Source organism: Haliotis cracherodii, unplaced genomic scaffold, assembly GCF_022045235.1.
Source record: "Haliotis cracherodii isolate W230 unplaced genomic scaffold, xgHalCrac1.p SCAF_4, whole genome shotgun sequence".
Lineage (NCBI taxonomy): Eukaryota > Metazoa > Mollusca > Gastropoda > Lepetellida > Haliotidae > Haliotis > Haliotis cracherodii.
The window spans coordinates 16,522,397-16,541,580 of NW_027266297.1; the positions used below are offsets into that span (position 1 = coordinate 16,522,397).

A 19,184-nucleotide genomic window follows, 5' to 3' on the forward strand; every position below is an offset into this window, starting at 1 on the left:
CACACCAAGGGATGATGAGGACAGATTGTCACAATATAGACAACGATTATTTGGTCAATTGACATAAAGCAACAAAAAAGGTTTCACAAGCCTTGGAGTGAAATCTGCAATGACTGGAAGCGTTCATAAAATCCTGAACAGTCAATAAGGGATTCAAACTGCTGTCCATTGCACTCTCAGAGGGTGATACTGATGTTTAGAAAACAAATCCTCCATTTTACTTTTCAGAAAATTAAGTAAAAATAAATAACAGAGACACATAAACATTTAACATTTTATTTGCAGAAAGTCACCCCACTTTAGGATGCAGTATCTCTAATTATAATCTGCAAAATAATTCACACATATCCAGATTATACAACAAAAACAACACAGGACATGAGAACTGTGAAGCATCCATGTACAGTTCTGTGCAGAAATACATACATCACTATGGGCCCAGCCAAGTACAGGTCTGTGCAAAAATACATACATCACAATTGGTCCAAGCTACACCTAGTATTGCACATGAATATTGTTACCACAGCGTGTACAAAATTGGCCGACACCTTGGTCTCAAAGTGTAATTTTTACTTGTGATAATATGCTCATAGTAAACTAAGTATTAAGCTTATGCTGGTTTGGCTGCTCTGGACGAGAACAACGGGCCAAAGAGCTTTGACCTATATACAACTCAGTATTCCAATGTATTCATGCAAGGTACTGTAATGTTTGTAGTTCCCGATCAAATAAATTTATGAATATCGCCTAACACCACATCAGCAATTTTGCAGCCATTCATGGTAATGCATTTCAATGAATGACAAAAATTAATTCTTGATTATAAAATTAATGAAATATTACAAACATTATTCCAAACTTCTATCTCTTAATTTCCAGTTCCACAGCAATTTGTGAATTCATGAATATTAACATGATAAAGCAACAAAAAAGTTGTGTATTAAATAGAAAAGGAAATTTTACATCTGTAAAATAGATTGTAAGTGTTCAAGCAAATACATAGCAATGATGAAAAATGATCAACAGAGGTACAATACTGAACACTCATTAAAGGATTGATCCCTACTCCTGTAAACAACATCCTACAACAATACTTGTCTCCATACTTACCCAAACTATATAGCAGGAAACTGCCATAAGTAAATCAAATTAAAAAAGAAACATCTTAAAAATATATGTTATTAAGAATTCAGGACAGTTATTTAATGAATACTTATGCATGTGTAGACCTACTTCATTCTAGACACATGAAACATTGTTTTCTCCACAACTATCGATACATTCCGCTGAGATACAAAGATTCTGTCAGTACCAACAAAAAGGTATTGTCAAGAAATCCTTCTCCTTCTAATTATATCAACAATTTCAATGTAATGAGAATAAAATGATTTCTATATTCTGTTCTCTTCCCCTACAAGAAGCTATGAGTTCAAATATTTCCATCATTAATATGTTCTGACAACAATAGTTTGCCTATTATGATTATGAATGAGTTTCAGCACAAGATGACAAGATGTCCTTTTTAATCAGGTACAACCATATTTTACAGGTATTATGCACAAATCAACAGAACCATCGGTGTAACAATGGAAGAAATAATAAACATCAAAATATAACAATTCTCTAGCAAAATGACCACTGTACAAAAAGAGTATCACATACACAAAAGCTGATTTGAGAACAGACAAGCACAATTAAATATTTGAGGAATATACACTAAATACAATCTGTTTATTCAATGTCTAGGAATGCAATACATTGTCGCATTAGGACCACTATCTTGGTGCTACGTCTACAGTTAGGATGTAGTATGATGCTTTGTACAAATACTGAAAGTCAGGACATGTTGATGTACGAAGTATCAAATGTGTTAGCATAATTTTAATTTCTTATTGGATTTGTAGCAGTTTGTCTAGTTCAATTTATTAAAGCTTGAATACCTCAAAGTAAAACAAACAAGTCAAACATGTTTCTATATCTACATGTACCTGGAGAAGTGCTGACAGGCAATGTGAGGTTGCTTGAATGACATTGTATTACTAGGAATAAAACAGGATTTCATTATTCAGTACATTTGGTTAAAATATCTATGCAAAAGCTTTCTGTATGTCTGGACAAATGAGAACAAATTCTTTTATGAAGATATTCTTCTGAACATAGTTTTCAATGTTACAATAAGAATTTGATTAATAACATTAGGTATTTGTAATTCAAATGTATTTGTTTCTTAAATGTGAAGTTTGGAATGTGAAAATAATCATGATTTATGTTATTTGATAGATTTTATTTGTGTAAGTCACTAGGTGAAAGAAGGCATGTTTTCAATGAGGTTTAAATACTAACAGGTTTAACAGTAACAATGAATGCTTTAGCAACTGCTAACAGACACTTCTAACAGACTGCAAGGCTTGTGCCTTTGGGCACTTTCATAATCTAAATTTTAAATATGATTAAATGCATATTATTTTATCGCAACAATCATAATCACAATTGTGAAATTAATATCTTAGAATTGGTTTACAAGGTTTATTAATAATCATAAATGTACATAACTGGAAATACATGATGGTTACTACAAGTACTAACACTAAAGCCTACACTGTGTAGCTGTTGTTTCTGCAATCTCACTAAAATCCGATCTTACTTCAATAAGATTCCTCTGTGTGAAGATCTGAAATCCCTCCACAGGATACTGTGTCAGGTGAAGCCTTCACCTACCAATCTAAATGAAGGGTGTGTGGAGCCTTCAGCCAATCAGATGTTATCCCTACAAATATGGCATCATTTCTTTACCACCTCGATTTTGACATTTTGATCATAACACAAGAAAAATGATACAGAACATGAATATCTCTTTGATTTTATACCTAGTTGGAGCAGTTCAATAGGACTCATATATGAGAGGGCGTATAAAATATCCAAAACAACATATTAGTCACCTGATGAAGGAGTAAGCATATACTCCGAAATGTTGTGTTCCTCATAATAAAGAAGTTAACATCCATAAATTCTCTTCCTTATGTGTATCTCTTCTGAATGTCTTTCAAAAGCATATTAGAACTTCCATTCAGAATGTTCATTGGGTTCATTGCTCATGAGTGAGTGAGTTGGGTTTAACGTCACTTTTAACATCATTCCAGTTATATCGAGGCATGTCAGCTTAATGTGGGAGGAAAGCCCGAAGTGATGCAGATGATAGCTCATAAGAATGTGCAATTTGTACAGCAGTTTTGTCAAATCTTCACACACAGAGGTATCACATGCAAGAAAAAGATCTGATTTTAATTAAATTGGTTGTTTCTAGTACTGGCTAGAAATACTGATCATATGAGGTATGGAGGTCCCTCTTCTAAATTGGGATACAAACTCAAAAAATCTGGTCTCTGAAAATGTACAACTAAATATTCAGTTATTAAAGCTAAAATGGTATCAACTAACAGAAAACGTAACTGACTTCATGCTCTAACAAATAATACATATTAACATAGGATAAGTTCAAAGATACCCAAATGCTAAATGAAAACATCATATATGGATAGCCATTTGTGCAAATGCTTGTGTCCTGATCAATAAATAGACTTGTCTAATGTGCAGTCAGAATAGTTGGGTGTTAAATTTGGCACATTTTGCAGTAAGATAGCAATTTGATTCCCCAGTCATGCCTCAGACGTGTGAAGACATTGGATGAAAAATGCAAAATGTATGAAACCACTTCATTTTAATGAGTTATTAATGAACATGATGCACCAGGTATGAAATAATATTCTCCTTCAATAGCACAGCCAGGTGAAAATGTTGTAAAATGGCTGTCCTGATCATGTCATGGTCTGGAAAGATATTCATGGGAACATAATTTCAAAGCGTAAATGTTTACTTTAAAATATGTAGATATTGGTCTAAAACTATGAAACCAAACATCAAAACAAAACAGGCTGTCATTTTACTTCAAAATTTGCCTTACAATCTTGAATCAGGCAATGGTGGGAAGTAGCAAGTTCAAAGACAGATCTCTGCTTTGGAAGAACATCCAAGTCTGTCACCAGAGCCTTCAAGTGATATGTCAGATTCATGTCCTTGTGATTGATACAGACAATATGAGAAGTAGAATTTGATTGAATCAATCATTTTGATTAGAAAGAGGGAATATTGTTTCTGTTCGCTTCTAGCTACAACATGACCTCTCAAAGAAGTGATACTGTAACTACATTTCTTTGGAAACCTACTACTGATTCTGACATGTTTCACACCCCACACAGGTGATATGCCCCACAAGCCCAACAGTATCAAAGCTTTATCAGATCCAGTGATGCCTCACCAAGGCTGGAATAGTTCTCGGCATACACATTCACAATGGCAAGAATTATATCAAACAAAATGCCTTATGACTTTCATGATCCATCTCACAGTCCATGCATCAATTTCATTGTAATCAAAATTGAGTAGGTGACAGCGCGCACATAGAAGAATTTCAAAATGACTTTCTGCAAAGAAATTCAGCTCCCTAAAGCTATTGTTAATACCCCTGGGGGCCTGATGATAATTTCTGTAACTGCAAAATAGATAAATCTGTCAACATGTGAAAGGAACCTCCCAACTTTACAAGATATAAAAAAAAGCTCATTTCCACAAATTATAAGCATGCGACATGATTTAGGTAGAGAAAAATCCCCATTAGCTTGTGTTGAATTGAATTTTAATGATTTCATATGAAATATTATCAAAGAAGAATATGTACAATTTCTGGAAAAACTGCAAAACTAAAGAATCAGTCTTTTCACATATTGCTTGAATTGTATACATCAACACTATCAGAATAAAAACTAGACTGAACTTATTTCAGGTTAAAAATTTAAATCAGATAATTCAGAAATTTTTCATGAAAAAAAATCATAGAATTACTCCACAGTCATTCGTCAATGCTTTTAAGAATTTTCAAATCTTCTTAACAATATTACGATTTCCATAAAATTGGAAAAGCTCAACACTATAGACTTGGACAAAAAAATTGGAGAATGGTGATTACTGATTTATTAATGTATCTAAATGAAACATATTTTGGTGATTTATATTTCAATCCTACATCATTGCCAACACAACGAAAGAATGCAACTTTTACCATCAGTAATTGTACTGCTGGTAGCAGTGAGCAATCGTTACAGAAAATATGTTCTTTAACCAAATAGAACAATGTATCATTAATAAAAGCATAAGATGGATATTAAGCTACCATATTCTTACTTCTAGAAAATAGATTAATCCCTGAAAAATTCTACATCTATATTCTCTTTTAATCACATTTTTTATTGATGACAAAATGAGCAATTTTCAAGGAATAGCTGAAAATGTTAAGATATTAGTTTGTTGTCTGTCTAATTTATCATTTTGTTTACATAAAATGCAACTTTATTGATATTTTAGTTTGTGGATGATACTAAGATGAGATCTGACCATATCCTCACATTAAAGTTTTCTCTTGTTACTAATGGACAATTTGAAAAAACATCAAGGATATAATTAATCCACTGATACAAGAGTCATTTCGCAAAGGTTGAAGACAACTATTAGAATATGAAAAGATGACATTTCAAGGATGTCAACAACATAAACTGGCATGTGAATATTCATCCACACCTAACATCTTACTTTACATGAGGTTAATAATAAAGTCATTATAACCTACATGAAGTTTTCAACCAGTACAAACAACTTTTCAGTAACGGTTACAAAAGGGTTATTGTTTATGCCTGTGTTTACCAATGATAATTGTATACAAATCTTGTAGTGTACAAGCAATGGGGTGAGAAAGTAATTGGCTGATACAATTCATGGTGGGATGTCTTGTTAGTAAATGATCAATAACAAGGTCCAGTCTTTTGGCATATTCTGCATGGACAGTTTAAAAAAAATGCCACAGTATAGATCCTCTCTTCTGTAGTTTTAAAAATGATGTACCTAAAATTCCTGTCTGCCAATGTCAATGTATCAGCTGGCAAACAAATGTTAACATGAGACTATCCTTGAACATTGGGGACTTATCCTTGAACATTGGGCACTTATCCTTGAACATTAGGGACTTGTCCTTGAACATTGGTCACTTATCCTTGAACATTGGTCACTTATCCTTGAACATTGAGGACTTATCCTTGAACATTGGGCACTTATCCTTGAACATTGGAGACTTATCCTTGAACATTGGAGATTTATCTTGAACATTGGGGACTTATCCTTGAACATTGGGCACTTATCCTTGAAGATTGGAGACTAATCTTTGAACACTGGAGACTTATCCTTGATCATTGGGGACTTATCCTTGATCATTGGGGACTTATCCTTGAACATTGGGCGCTTATCCTTGAACATTGGGGACTTATCCTTGAACATTGGGCACTTATCCTCGAAGATTGGAGACTAATCTTTGAACATTGGAGACTTATCCTTGATCATTGGGGACTTATCCTTGATCATTGGGGACTTATCCTTGAACATTGGGCGCTTATCCTTGAACATTGGGCACTTATCCTTGAACATTGGGCACTTATCCTTGAACATTGGAGACTTATCCTTGAACATTGTAGACTTATCCTTAAATATTGGGGACAAGGGATGATAACGTCTATTTTAGGCCCAGGTAGAATTACCAAATTTTAAAAAAATTGACAACGTTAATCTGAAGTTTTCCATATACTTTGAAAAAGGTCAAATTAAGTGGTCCTAAAAAAATTCAACATTACTGTAAAAGTATTTGAGTATATCCAATCCATTCTGACAAGTCATCATAACAAATTTTACACTGGGACTTCATTTTTGTTTTCAACTGCTTTTATGTGAGGACAAACATTAAACGTTGAACTTCCTGAACCATGATTTTTCAATCAGTTATTGATAATTATTACATGTAAGGGCTTCACAGCATTCTTCTGTACCATATTCACCATAATAACATTCCTGTTCTCAGAAAATTCAAGAATCAAACTACACTTAATCATGGACAATATGCTAATAAAGGATGTGACAAGAAGTAGTCGATGACTCCTTTACCTTCCACATCTTCAATTTCAGATGCAGATGACAATATGTCTTTCTAGCTCTCCATTGTATGAATGATGCTTTTTGCTTTGAGTGCCCATACCAGTGGGATTCGATGGACACACTAGAACTTAAAGGGGGCATTATGACTCTGGGTGCACTATTCCCAGTGATGTAGCACACCAAAAGGTACGAAAATGCCATTTGGGACAAATAGAAGCAGGGCACCAACTATCTTGAATACGGAATAAATATTCATTGACATGCATCTCCTAATTTAAGAATGTTGGCACATGTCAAAACACTGAAATTATTTGCCACATTTTCTATGGTCATGAATCAACAAAATTTCACTGTATAAATTAAGTAAATGTCTCCAAGCAGATTTGTGTATTATATCCTGAAAATAAGACATGATTTCATCACCAACAATTTAGGCTTATTTGTCTATGGAATAACAGATGATATAATTCATCTGACAAATGCACAACTCTCATATTACATAATCTTCTCTTTGAATATCCACTCTTTAAATCACATGACATCTATCCATCACACCCCAAATATGAATTTGGTATTACCCAGGCCTTGTTGACCAGTAGAGTTCATTCTGGAAGCAGGGTTGACAAGTTGGATTCGTCTCAGACATTGGACACACAGTGATATATGTTGCGTCCACTTTGTGCATGGTTCATCATCTTTATATTAAAGTCAGTTGCCAGGATAACATCTTTCATACATCCAACATAGCCTGAACTGAACTTTCCCAGTGAATTCTGCGAAACATCCGGCATACCACCTGGAAAACAGAAGCAGAGTGTTAACCACATATCTGAAGAAAGATAAAATTCTTCCACATCTTTCACTTCATCATGTGATATAGTATTTCAACACTTCATCATGTGATGTACAGTTTGACTGTCTGACTGGGCTCCAGCCATACAAACATTAGACGAGTCACCACATTTTAACCACCGCCTCTTGGCTAAAAGTGTTAAGCTTGCATCGTGTACCAATAGTGGAACCAGTTTAATACACAGTGGACTTTTCCTGCTCTCCATCCTGTTATTCCTACACTTTATCATGTTAAATCAGCCTACATCCAAAAGGGGAGTAAAAGAAGGGACTATTATGTTGCTGGGGACCTATTCTAACCAAAAGCCCATAAGGTGATATAATAATGGACTATTATGTTGCTGGGGACCTATTCTAACCAAAAGCCCATAAGGTGATATAATAATGGACTATTATGTTGCTAGGGACCTATTCTAACCAAAAGCCCATAAGGTGATATAATAATGGACTATTATGTTGCTGGAGACCTATTCTAACCAAAAGCCCATAAGGTGATATAATAATGGACTATTATGTTGCTAGGGACCTATTCTAACCAAAAGCCCATAAGGTGATATAATAATGGACTATTATGTTGCTGGGGACCTATTCTAACCAAAAGCCCATAAGGTGATATAATAATGGACTATTATGTTGCTAGGGACCTATTCTAACCCAAAGCCCATAAGGTGATATAATAATGGACTATTATGTTGCTAGGGACCTATTCTAACCAAAAGCCCATAAGGTGATATAATAATGGACTATTATGTTGCTAGGGACCTATTCTAACCCAAAGCCCATAAGGTGATATAATAATGGACTATTATGTTGCTGGGGACCTATTCTAACCCAAAGCCCATAAGGTGATATAATAATGGACTATTATGTTGCTGGGGACCTATTCTAACCAAAAGCCCATAAGGTGATATAATAATGGACTATTATGTTGCTAGGGACCTATTCTAACCCAAAGCCCATAAGGTGATATAATAATGGACTATTATGTTGCTGGGGACCTATTCTAACCAAAAGCCCATAAGGTGATATAATAATGGACTATTATGTTGCTAGGGACCTATTCTAACCCAAAGCCCATAAGGTGATATAATAATGGACTATTATGTTGCTAGGGACCTATTCTAACCCAAAGCCCATAAGGTGATATAATAATGGACTATTATGTTGCTGGGGACCTATTCTAACCCAAAGCCCATAAGGTGATATAATAATGGACTATTATGTTGCTGGGGACCTATTCTAACCCGGAGCCCATAAGGTGATATAATAATGGACTATTATGTTGCTGGGGACCTATTCTAACCCAAAGCCCATAAGGTGATAATAATGGACTATGTGTTTTCTGGGGACCTATTCTAACCCGGGTCCAAACAAGGTGATAATAATGAACTATTATTTTGCTTGGGACCTATTCTAACCTACGTCCAAACAAGGTGACAATAATGGACTATTGTGATGCTGGGCACCTATTCAAAACCCTGGGCCCACAAGGTGATAATAATGGACTATTATGTTGCTGAGGAACTATTCAAAACCCAGGGCCCACAAGGTGATAATAATGGACTATTATGTTGCTCAGGAACTATTCAAAACTAAGGGCCCACAAGGTGATAATAATGGACTATAATGTTGCTGGGTACCTTTTCTAACCCCGGTCCCCACAAGCTGACATATATACACAATGGCAAATTCCTATCCTGTTCTAAGTATTAACTTTGAAGCTGCCAGATTTAAGATTCCTGGATTTGGCTGAACGACAACAAAGTCTGGAAGGGACCTGAGATCAGCACACATTTTATGAGACCACAGGAGCCATCACCGAGGTTGTGAATGGAACATACGTAGCACAACTGGCGACAGCTGATGTGTATTCCTCCTCCAGGGAAAAGACTTATGTTGTATTTAAGATGTTAATCTTAGCATGATGTAGATGTCCCATTACATGAGGAAAGTTCAATGACATGTCACTTGAGTCTTATTGTCATCCCTGTCATCAGTCGACTTCCAGGAAGACAAACACATGTAAAGATAACATTACTTGATTACAGTCAACTGTGTTCGGTGATAAAGATAATATTATTGACACATGGCATGCATGACATCATTGTCTAGGCACTGTGCTAAAGATGGCATTGTTGAGATTCTGAACTAATGACGTCATTGTGGAGGAACTGAACTAATGATGTCATTGTTGAGGTACTGAACTAATGATGTCAATTGTTGATATTCTGAACTAATGATGTCAATTGTTGAAGTACTGAACTAATGATGTCATTGTTGAGGTACTGAACTAATGATGTAAATGGTTGAGATTCTGAACTAATGATGTCAATTGAGATTCTGAACTAATGACGTCATTGTTGAGGTACTGAACTAATGATGTCAATTGTTGAAGTACTGAACTAATGATGCCATTGTTGAGGTACTGAACTAATGACATCAATTGTTTAGATTCTGAACTAATGATGTCAATTGTTGAGGTACTGAACTAATGATGTCATTGTTGAAGTACTGAACTAATGATGTCAATTGTTGAGGTACTGAACTAATGATGTCAATTGTTGAGGTACTGAATTAATTACATCATTGTTGAAGTACTGAACTAATGATGTCAATTGTTGAGATTCTGAACTAATGATGTCAATTGTTGAGGTACAGAACTAATGACATTGTTGAGGTACTGAACTAATGACGTCATTGTTGAGGTACTGAATTAATGATGTCAATTGTTGAGGTACTGAATTAATGATGTCAATTGTTGAGGTACTGAACTAATGACATCATTGTTGAAGTACTGAACTAATGATGTCAATTGTTGAGGTACAGAACTAATGACGTCATTGTTGAGATACAGAACTAATGACATTGTTGAGGTACTGAACTAATGACGTCATTGTTGAGGTACTGAACTAATGATGTCAATTGTTGAGGTACTGAACTAATGATGTCATTGTGGAGGTACTGAACTAATGACATCATTTTTTATGCATTGGACTCGTCCATTCTCCTCATGACTTCACTGTTGACATACAGCACTCATACTGTTATTGTCAGCATACTGAATTCATTGTCAACCTTAAAACCTAGGAACCCATGTAGTTCCGCAGGCCATATATAATATGCTATATGTACTCACCAATATAAAGTATTTTGTTAGTATTAAGTACTGTGTAGCTGCCGGGGGCACTCCCTTCAACGATCTCTGTGCTATCAATCTCCAGATATGCATCTTGCTTGTCCCTGCAATACAATGGATACCTGTTATAAAGTATCAGATTATCCACAGGCAAGAGATAAACTTCATGTGCAGGGAATGAAGATGTCCCATGCACTACAGGAAGTGCCCGCTGTGGAAAACCAAGTTGAATCTCAATCACCACTCTTCTACCCAGAGTTCCTTATGGTCAACCTAGTAGCCTTGCCACAAGCTTGCCAGATGTGATGATTTGTCACATCATACACAGTCCTTTCAACAAATTACATACATTTTTCACCTGTTTCACTTTGGAATAATCTACACATCTAAATAAACATGTGTCTTTTCATTGAGAAAATATCATAACATGTGAAAAACTATTTATCCTTTGTTAACTGAGGTTGTATTACTCTACATGTCTCCTTGTTGAGTAAAGAGAAATTTTCATGCCCCTCACTGTTGCAGTTTAGTAGCATATCTACATAATTATGCCAAACAATTCGCAAAGCACACAGAAAGGCTTCCAATCAAGCCAGTCCACTCTGATTTCAGAAGATGCTTGTTTTTTTATAAAAGAATAGTGGCTCATGTGATATGCAAATTAACTTGAGACAGTGTTTGCTTGTTTATTTGTTCGTTTGTTGCTTAACACCACACTCAGTAATATTGCAGCTATATGACAGCGGTCTGTAAACAATCAAGAGCATCATGAACATTGATCTACACAATTGGGACATGATGACATGCATCAATAAAGTCAGCAAGCCTGACCACCCAATCTCGTTAGTCGCCTCTTATGCCAAGGATAGTTTCCTCTCACGACAAGCATGGGTTGCTGAAGACCTAATCTAACCCGGATCTTTACAGGACTTGAGACAATGATCTAATGCTAGGTTATCACTGCGCCATAATGTACCCCATGACATGACCCAAGGTTACCATGGGACTGCTTGTTTAATTCAAAATATCAAACACAAATTTATTAATGTAATAAAATCAAACATCACAATTAAGTATAATAAGAATGTCAACCACTAACATCCTGCTGTGCAGTGACATATCTATCAGGATAACATCAAACACCTTCAGGCATCATGTACAACAACATGTACATGTTGCATTTGTTGAAACCACGAGATAATATTTGCTACCAAATGTCTCTAACTGAAGTAACTCCCTGACACACTTAATTAATGAAACTCATCACAACACATTATGGTGTCTTTGATGACTGGCAACACACACTTTTAAATTTTAAAGAGTCTCTAAAATGTATATGACTGCGCTAAAAACATTTAGGTTTTTGTAAGGCATTTAAAAGTGATACACATAGGGAAGAGAATATATGGCTGTCAACTTCTTTATTATGAGGAACACAACGTTTGGGAGGACATGCTAACTCCTTCATTGGGTGAATGAAGGAGAAAGCATATACTCCGAAATGTGTTCCTCATAATAAAGAAGTTGACATCCATATATTCTCTTCCTTGAAAACATTTACCTAAATTATATTGTTTTGATAAAAAATATACTTAAGTATTGTTTGCAGCACTTAAGGTCATCAAAGTCATTATACCTACCAAGAAAGCTAATATTTCAGTGTGTCATACAAACATGAAAATGAACAACTCTCAAAGGGAATAGAAACCTCCTTTCACAAAAATATAATGACATACTAATCTAATAATCTCTTTTTTCAATTACAGAAATATCGCTAAAGCATCGTGTGACATTTGACAAGTAATTTCCTTGAGATCAAGAGTATTTCAAGAATAATCTTTCTGTGAAAAACAATATGCAAAGATTGGGATTAGCGTACGCATGATAATGCCTGACGCTAATGAGTCTAGGATGTGGTCATGTGACATCACCAAAAAAGGATGTATAAAGGAATCATCTAGAATATGACAAAATATATACACAAAAAACAACTGAAATAGTTTTTCATGTGTTTACTAAATTGTGCATAATTCTGACTTCTTCAAAAAGTAATATCTATACTATGTATGTTAAGGGAACAGTGTGTGAAACTTACATATTGTCTGTGTTATTTGGGAAACCATTCAGTACTAGATTGACAAATGTCATAAAATATGGTTGGTTAGTTTGTTGTTTTACGCCGCAGTCAGCAATATTCCAGCTATATGATGGCAGTCTGTAATAATGGCAGACTGTAATAATCCGAGTCTGGACCAGACAATCCAGTGATTGATATCATGAGCATCGATCCACGCAATTGGGATCGATGACATGCTTCAGCCAAGTCAGCGAGTCTGACCAGCCGATCAAGTTAGTCACCTCTTACGGCAAGCATGGGCTGCTGAAGACCTATTCTACCCCGGATCTTCACGTGTCCATAAAATATGAAATTACTGACACACAATATAATTTAGAATGACTTGAATCTAATTTGCAAGCACTACCAACTGGTCCAGTCCCTCGTCATGTTTGCAAAACTTAAATCCAAAGATGTAACAGGTAAGGTGAGCATCTGGAGGCTAAAAAAACTTCTTGAATTTCTTTTGCCAAAATAGAAAAAGGTATGGATGTCAAGATCTAGTCTCTGAACATAAAATCTATGAGCATAATTGTAGTCATAAAGGGCACATGTTCCCACTGAATGATTTTCAGAGCTTGGGGCAATAATGTTACAGACACAATACCATAGACAATTCAAAATGGCAATGGCACACAAGTGCAGGGTTTGCATGAGTGACCCGTGTAGCAGGGTCCCATATATTCAGATGTGACCCACTGCAATATGCCAGCCATGACTTGTTGCCATGAAGCATACTGAAGTTCCTAACATCACGTTGCCATGTTGTAACATTCTCTTGTCATCCATTGCAAGACACACAAACCAATTCTGATCGTCCACATCATGGAGCGGACGACATTACATCAAGACTTGTAATCTTGTAATCTGCTCCACACCAGTCTCCTAAGACGTCTTAGCATGTCAACGTCTCAACGGTTACAGGCATGCATCACAGTCCATGATGGACACACAGAACATATCGTGTGAACGTGACCCTGTCTGTGTTCATCCCATCAATGATGTCAGTGACACCTGGTTCCATGACGGTAACACGCTTTACCATGTTTCAAATAAAACTGACTGACCTTTGTGTACATGCCCAAAGTCTAAATTAATTACAACTTGATCTCAATATCCATATCAATGAATCTTCATACACAATTATCCTATATGCCTTTCCATTCTTCCATCAGTCATCAGCACAACATCTAGGGCACCCTAAACCATTCCTGAAGTTAGTCAATGAGGACTCTGTCTGCAAGTTTTGTCACTAGCATGAAAACCTGAGTCTAGTAAATTGGTCAGGTAAGCTCCGCTAATAAAAGTCCATATCAAAACACTAAAATGTACAAAATATTAATCTAAGAGCAAAGTTTGGGCTAGTAGCCTCAAAATTTTGGCACAGCCTGCAATGTCTTATTTGCGTATCTGTGAACCATTGAGTGGAATCGGTAACTAAACAGTCATGGTTCAAACTCAAGTGACAGGATCGAAGAGCTACCCTACTGGTATGTTGATAACAAGAAATATCCCAAATCAAGGTAGACTTAGTGTTATGTACCATATTTTCTTGAGTATAGTGCACACCTTTTTCAAAAAAAAACACAGCTGTGTAGAAGGGGGTGCGCATTATGCATGCTATAATGAGTTTTGATGGGTTTTTCCCCCAACGCAAAGACATTACCATAAACACCGGAAATACAATATCAACAAATCCGTACTGAAGTATTCAAATTAATCAATCAATTTGTGGTAAAAGAGTGTGTATACACAATATGTGTCAAAGTGAATGCCAGACTAAGGCATAGAAGAAATCCTTGATGTTCATGGTCAATAAAGAAATTTTAGAAAATTGGACCACTCATCCAAAAAGGCCAACAACAGACATGAAGAATGCTCAGCAGGTGTGGGACGGATATACACACATGAGCACATATATATATATCCTCCTCCAGCCCCAATTAACTTCAGGCACATCAAGCAGTACATATCCAAGCAACAGAACAGCCACGTCGGAATGCCTATGTCAAACATTGTGAGATTACAAATCAATTTCCTCTTCAGCAGATGAATAATTTATTAAGTGAGAGTCAGAAAAACATCATTTTACTTCCGATATGGAGCTCACTGCCAGTGATTTCCCCTGAGACACCCTCGCGGCAAAAAAGTCCGCAACTGCCTCTTGCCACATTCCTGTCCATCTGGAGGCGAATTGCATTCAAAGACAAGATTAGTTTTTTCTGAACCCACTCCTTTCCAGCCGTGGAATAACACAATAACAATTTGCTGTGTACAATCAATAACTGCTTTTTGAAATATAACCATCCCAAGGAAATCATGTCACAAAATATACATGGAAAAAGAGGGCCTAGTCAGCCTCTACATGTATTATTCATTGGCGTTGAACGCAGCCTGTGTTGTTTTTTGCTTGAAATGAGTACAGCTTTCAAACCGTGTTCTAGCCATATGCATACATGCGAAGGGACGGAATGATAAACAGCATTATGACTCTACATAAACAACTATAAATATGAACCAACATTAAAACAATTTCGGCACCATTATTTTCAATTGCAAAAACTCATTCACAATAATTAGTGTGAATTACTGGAACCCTGCTTGACAGATTGCTCTGATAGTTGAGGCCTAGTTATTTTGGGGAGATTTGTGGAATCTGCTAAACCTTTACTACAATTAACATTGCAGTGTTGGAATGAAATAAAGCTTTGCATTCACCAAACTCATGGATCACCAATGTGAGGAGCCAACACATGTATTTCCCTTGAAACACAACCTGGAGAAAATTCTGCTTGCATTGCATAATTGTCACCCAGCTTCCACGAACTGCGGAGAAAGAACAGAAAGTGGGCTTACTCTTATTCCTTTGAATATGTAAAACTAACATTAACACTTTGCTTCTTATTTTTCAGACCCATCAATGTTGAAATATGCATGTGGTATTTTTATCAATGTTTTGCATGTGGTAAGGGCAGTAACTCTAAACACAATTCATGAGCCAATAAACCCAATTTGCTTTTTGTATAGTAAACCTACGAGGGAAATAAACATATTTTAATATCCCATAAATATTGCTTAGCTTTACAACAAAAGGCCCCTTCTAGAAATGGCTGACAACTTAACTGCTACACATCACCTACTTTTATTAGGATCAAAGGAGAATTTATTAAATATTTTGCTAAAAAGTAAAGTTGAAAGAGGAAACATTTCTCTACCAATGTCCTCATTGTTTCCATGGAAGTGACAAACTCAAAATTCATATCTATGAAAATAATCAGCAACAGGAGTTATTTTGTTTTAACATGGGGTTCTTGTTAGTTTGTTTGTTGTTTAATGCCACAATCAGAAATATTCTAGCTATATGACTGCAGTCTGTAAATAATCGATCGAGTCAGGACCAGACAATCCAGTGATTGACATCATGAGCATGGATCTACGCAATGGGGATACGTTGACATGCATAGACCAAGTCAGTGAGTCTGGCCATTGGATCCCGTTAGTCGCCTCTTACGACAAGTATAGTCACCTTTTATGGCAAGCATGGGTTGCTGAAGATCTATTCTACCCCGGATCTTCACAGGTCTTTAACATGGGGTAGCGCACAGATAGACACCTGTGTGTACTGGTGCCTGACTCTTTCCTCTCCACTCCCCCAACACCCATGTCTTTTATTTAGATGTGCTTCAGATCAGTGATCATAGGTGCAAAAGTATTGAATTTTTATACTGGGGTGAAAGAAATAGAGAGTTCCATATCTCTTATAGACATGAAACAACCCATCATTTTAGTCAGTTCAGATCATGGATATGCCATACGGTAAGCTCACTTAGACCTTCAGTCCTTATGGTGAGTAAACATTCATTAAACAGGAATAGAAACTTCTTATGCTGCTTTTAGCAATATTCCAGAAATATCACGGATGGGTACATCAGAATTGGGAGAATCAAACCCGTGTCTGTGATGTGACAAGCAAATGCTTCACCCATTAGGCTACCCCCCAGAGAAGAGTAAAAGTCTTGAATATTTATTCTCCATAAATGAAAAGTGCATGATGATCACTAACTCTCCCCATGGTATACGCTAGCATTAGTCCATGAAGCCATCTTAGCACAATTTATGCCATCTTATGGCTAAGATTAAGCACAGGGCACAGTGTCCCATTCCACAAAGCTATCCCAGAGCACTATGACAACCATAATTCCAATACTTTAACACAGACATACGACAAAGATCAGGGCATAAAAACAAAAGTTTTGGTGAAATAGTTAACCTTTACAACTCAACAAAGGATGAAACCTTAACATGGCACATACTGGTTACTTAAAAGACAAAAGCTAGAAAGTGAGCGATAGACTGGTTATGCATTTCAACCAAGCCCAGCCTCTGTATAAATGGTCAGCATCTCTGCACGACAAGTATGAAACTCGCCTGTGAGGTGTGTCTTGTCTCAAGCACCAGGTTTACAACTGGAACACATCTGACTGACAATCTGCCTTCTTGTTATTGATTTTCACATTTTCTGTCACAAATGGTCCACATGAACCGATTAGGTGGTGTAAGGGAGACAACTCTATACCATTCTTCATGATTTGAGTGTTGGTGTGGCTGGTGCAATCATTAGCCATGCAAAGCACTTGGGTTCTATTCCCCAACAGAATCCTACATATACACACACAAAATACAAGTGTTATTTTCACTTTGAATCATACACAGAATATTTTCAGCCCAGAACTCTTTAGAATCAGAAGTAGTTGTCACCTGTTTATGATAGTGACTGGATGGCTAACTTCTTTCATTATATCACACACATGAAATAATGTAGTTTTTCAAAAGTGATTCTTGTAAAGTCTGAGGTGACATATCCAATACATGAAAATAATTACTTCCTACCTCATGCATTGATATTTACACATCATGTCTGATGTGCCCCTACATCCGCAACCATTTCATCCAAATAACATCTCGTCTTAATTTCAAGTTCCGCCATCATGCAGGATAGCGGAGCCCGTCCTAAAGTGGTCTTGTTCTTAAAAAATTGTAGAATATTTGCTAATTTTAATTTTTGGCTCAGCTTGCAAACAATCGCTAGAAAGATAATGTACATCGTGCTGATGACCAGGCAGGAAGCAGGGGTACCGTTAATCCCCATGGTTCCTAGTAAGATGGCTTAGTTTGGGTTGTTGGCCATGCATCTATAGCCTGAGTTTTATATTGTGTCGTTGTTTAGTAATCTGTTCTTAATATTCTTTTCAAACTAGTTTTAAATACAAATCTAGTTACATGTTACTAGTAATTTTACTGTCATTTGATGACAGGGTTTCAGAAACTATTAAACTCACTCATTCATCAAATAATTAATGTTTAAGACGTAGTTACACACACTGAAGTGGAAATCATGTTTGAAGACAATGAGTGTGGACTACCCATATGTCATACAGTGCTTAATGATTTGCAGCTTTGTCTTGAACAGAAACACACACACACACACACACACACACACACACACACACACACACACACACACACACACACACCAGCAAACATATCTAAACTTACAACAAACATTAGACAATACTTTTTTAAGCAAGTAGGCATCGCACGATGTGTGGAAATTATTTAAACAGGGAAAAATGTCAAACAAATGAAGCCAAAGACTGAAAACTACAAGCATTCAAAGGCAGGAAACTTGCAATTTATTAAACAACTATTTTGTCCTCGTCTTTTGCCGTAAATGTCACATGCATGTATGTCTTCTACAGCAATAGGATCCCACTATATCATTCAGTTTACACAAATAGAAAACAAGTCAGTGATAAGTGCCAATCGTTAACATGTCATTGATGCAAGTTTTAAGGCTGTGATGACCTTTCTGTGGAAGAATGCCATCTATTGTGCATGTGCATCTAAAAGCGGCAAGGGAAACAAGAAACGTGGTGATCTTTACATGTGAACCCTGGAAAACAACCTTTTTCTTGTCTTCCACAATTTAGTTTCGAGCTGGGTTTTTTCTTGGATTTAAATTTTCTTTTGTGGGGGAACATTTGGTTGATG

At 36.2% G+C, this 19,184-nt stretch overlaps 1 protein-coding gene across 1 annotated transcript in view; it reads right to left on the reverse strand.

Moving 5' to 3' along the window:
- Positions 1–288: 288 nt before the first annotated feature.
- The window catches only part of LOC139480584 (pikachurin-like), a 150,042-nt gene continuing 131,146 nt past the window's right edge, over positions 289–19,184 (reverse strand). Inside the window, exons 13-14 of the mRNA XM_071263726.1 lie at positions 11,018–11,121; positions 289–7,825 (exon numbers count right to left, since the gene is read on the reverse strand). Of these exons, the coding sequence (XP_071119827.1) occupies positions 7,668–7,825; positions 11,018–11,121 (262 nt within the window). The 3' untranslated portion in view covers positions 289–7,667. The remainder of the gene's footprint in view (positions 7,826–11,017; positions 11,122–19,184) is intronic.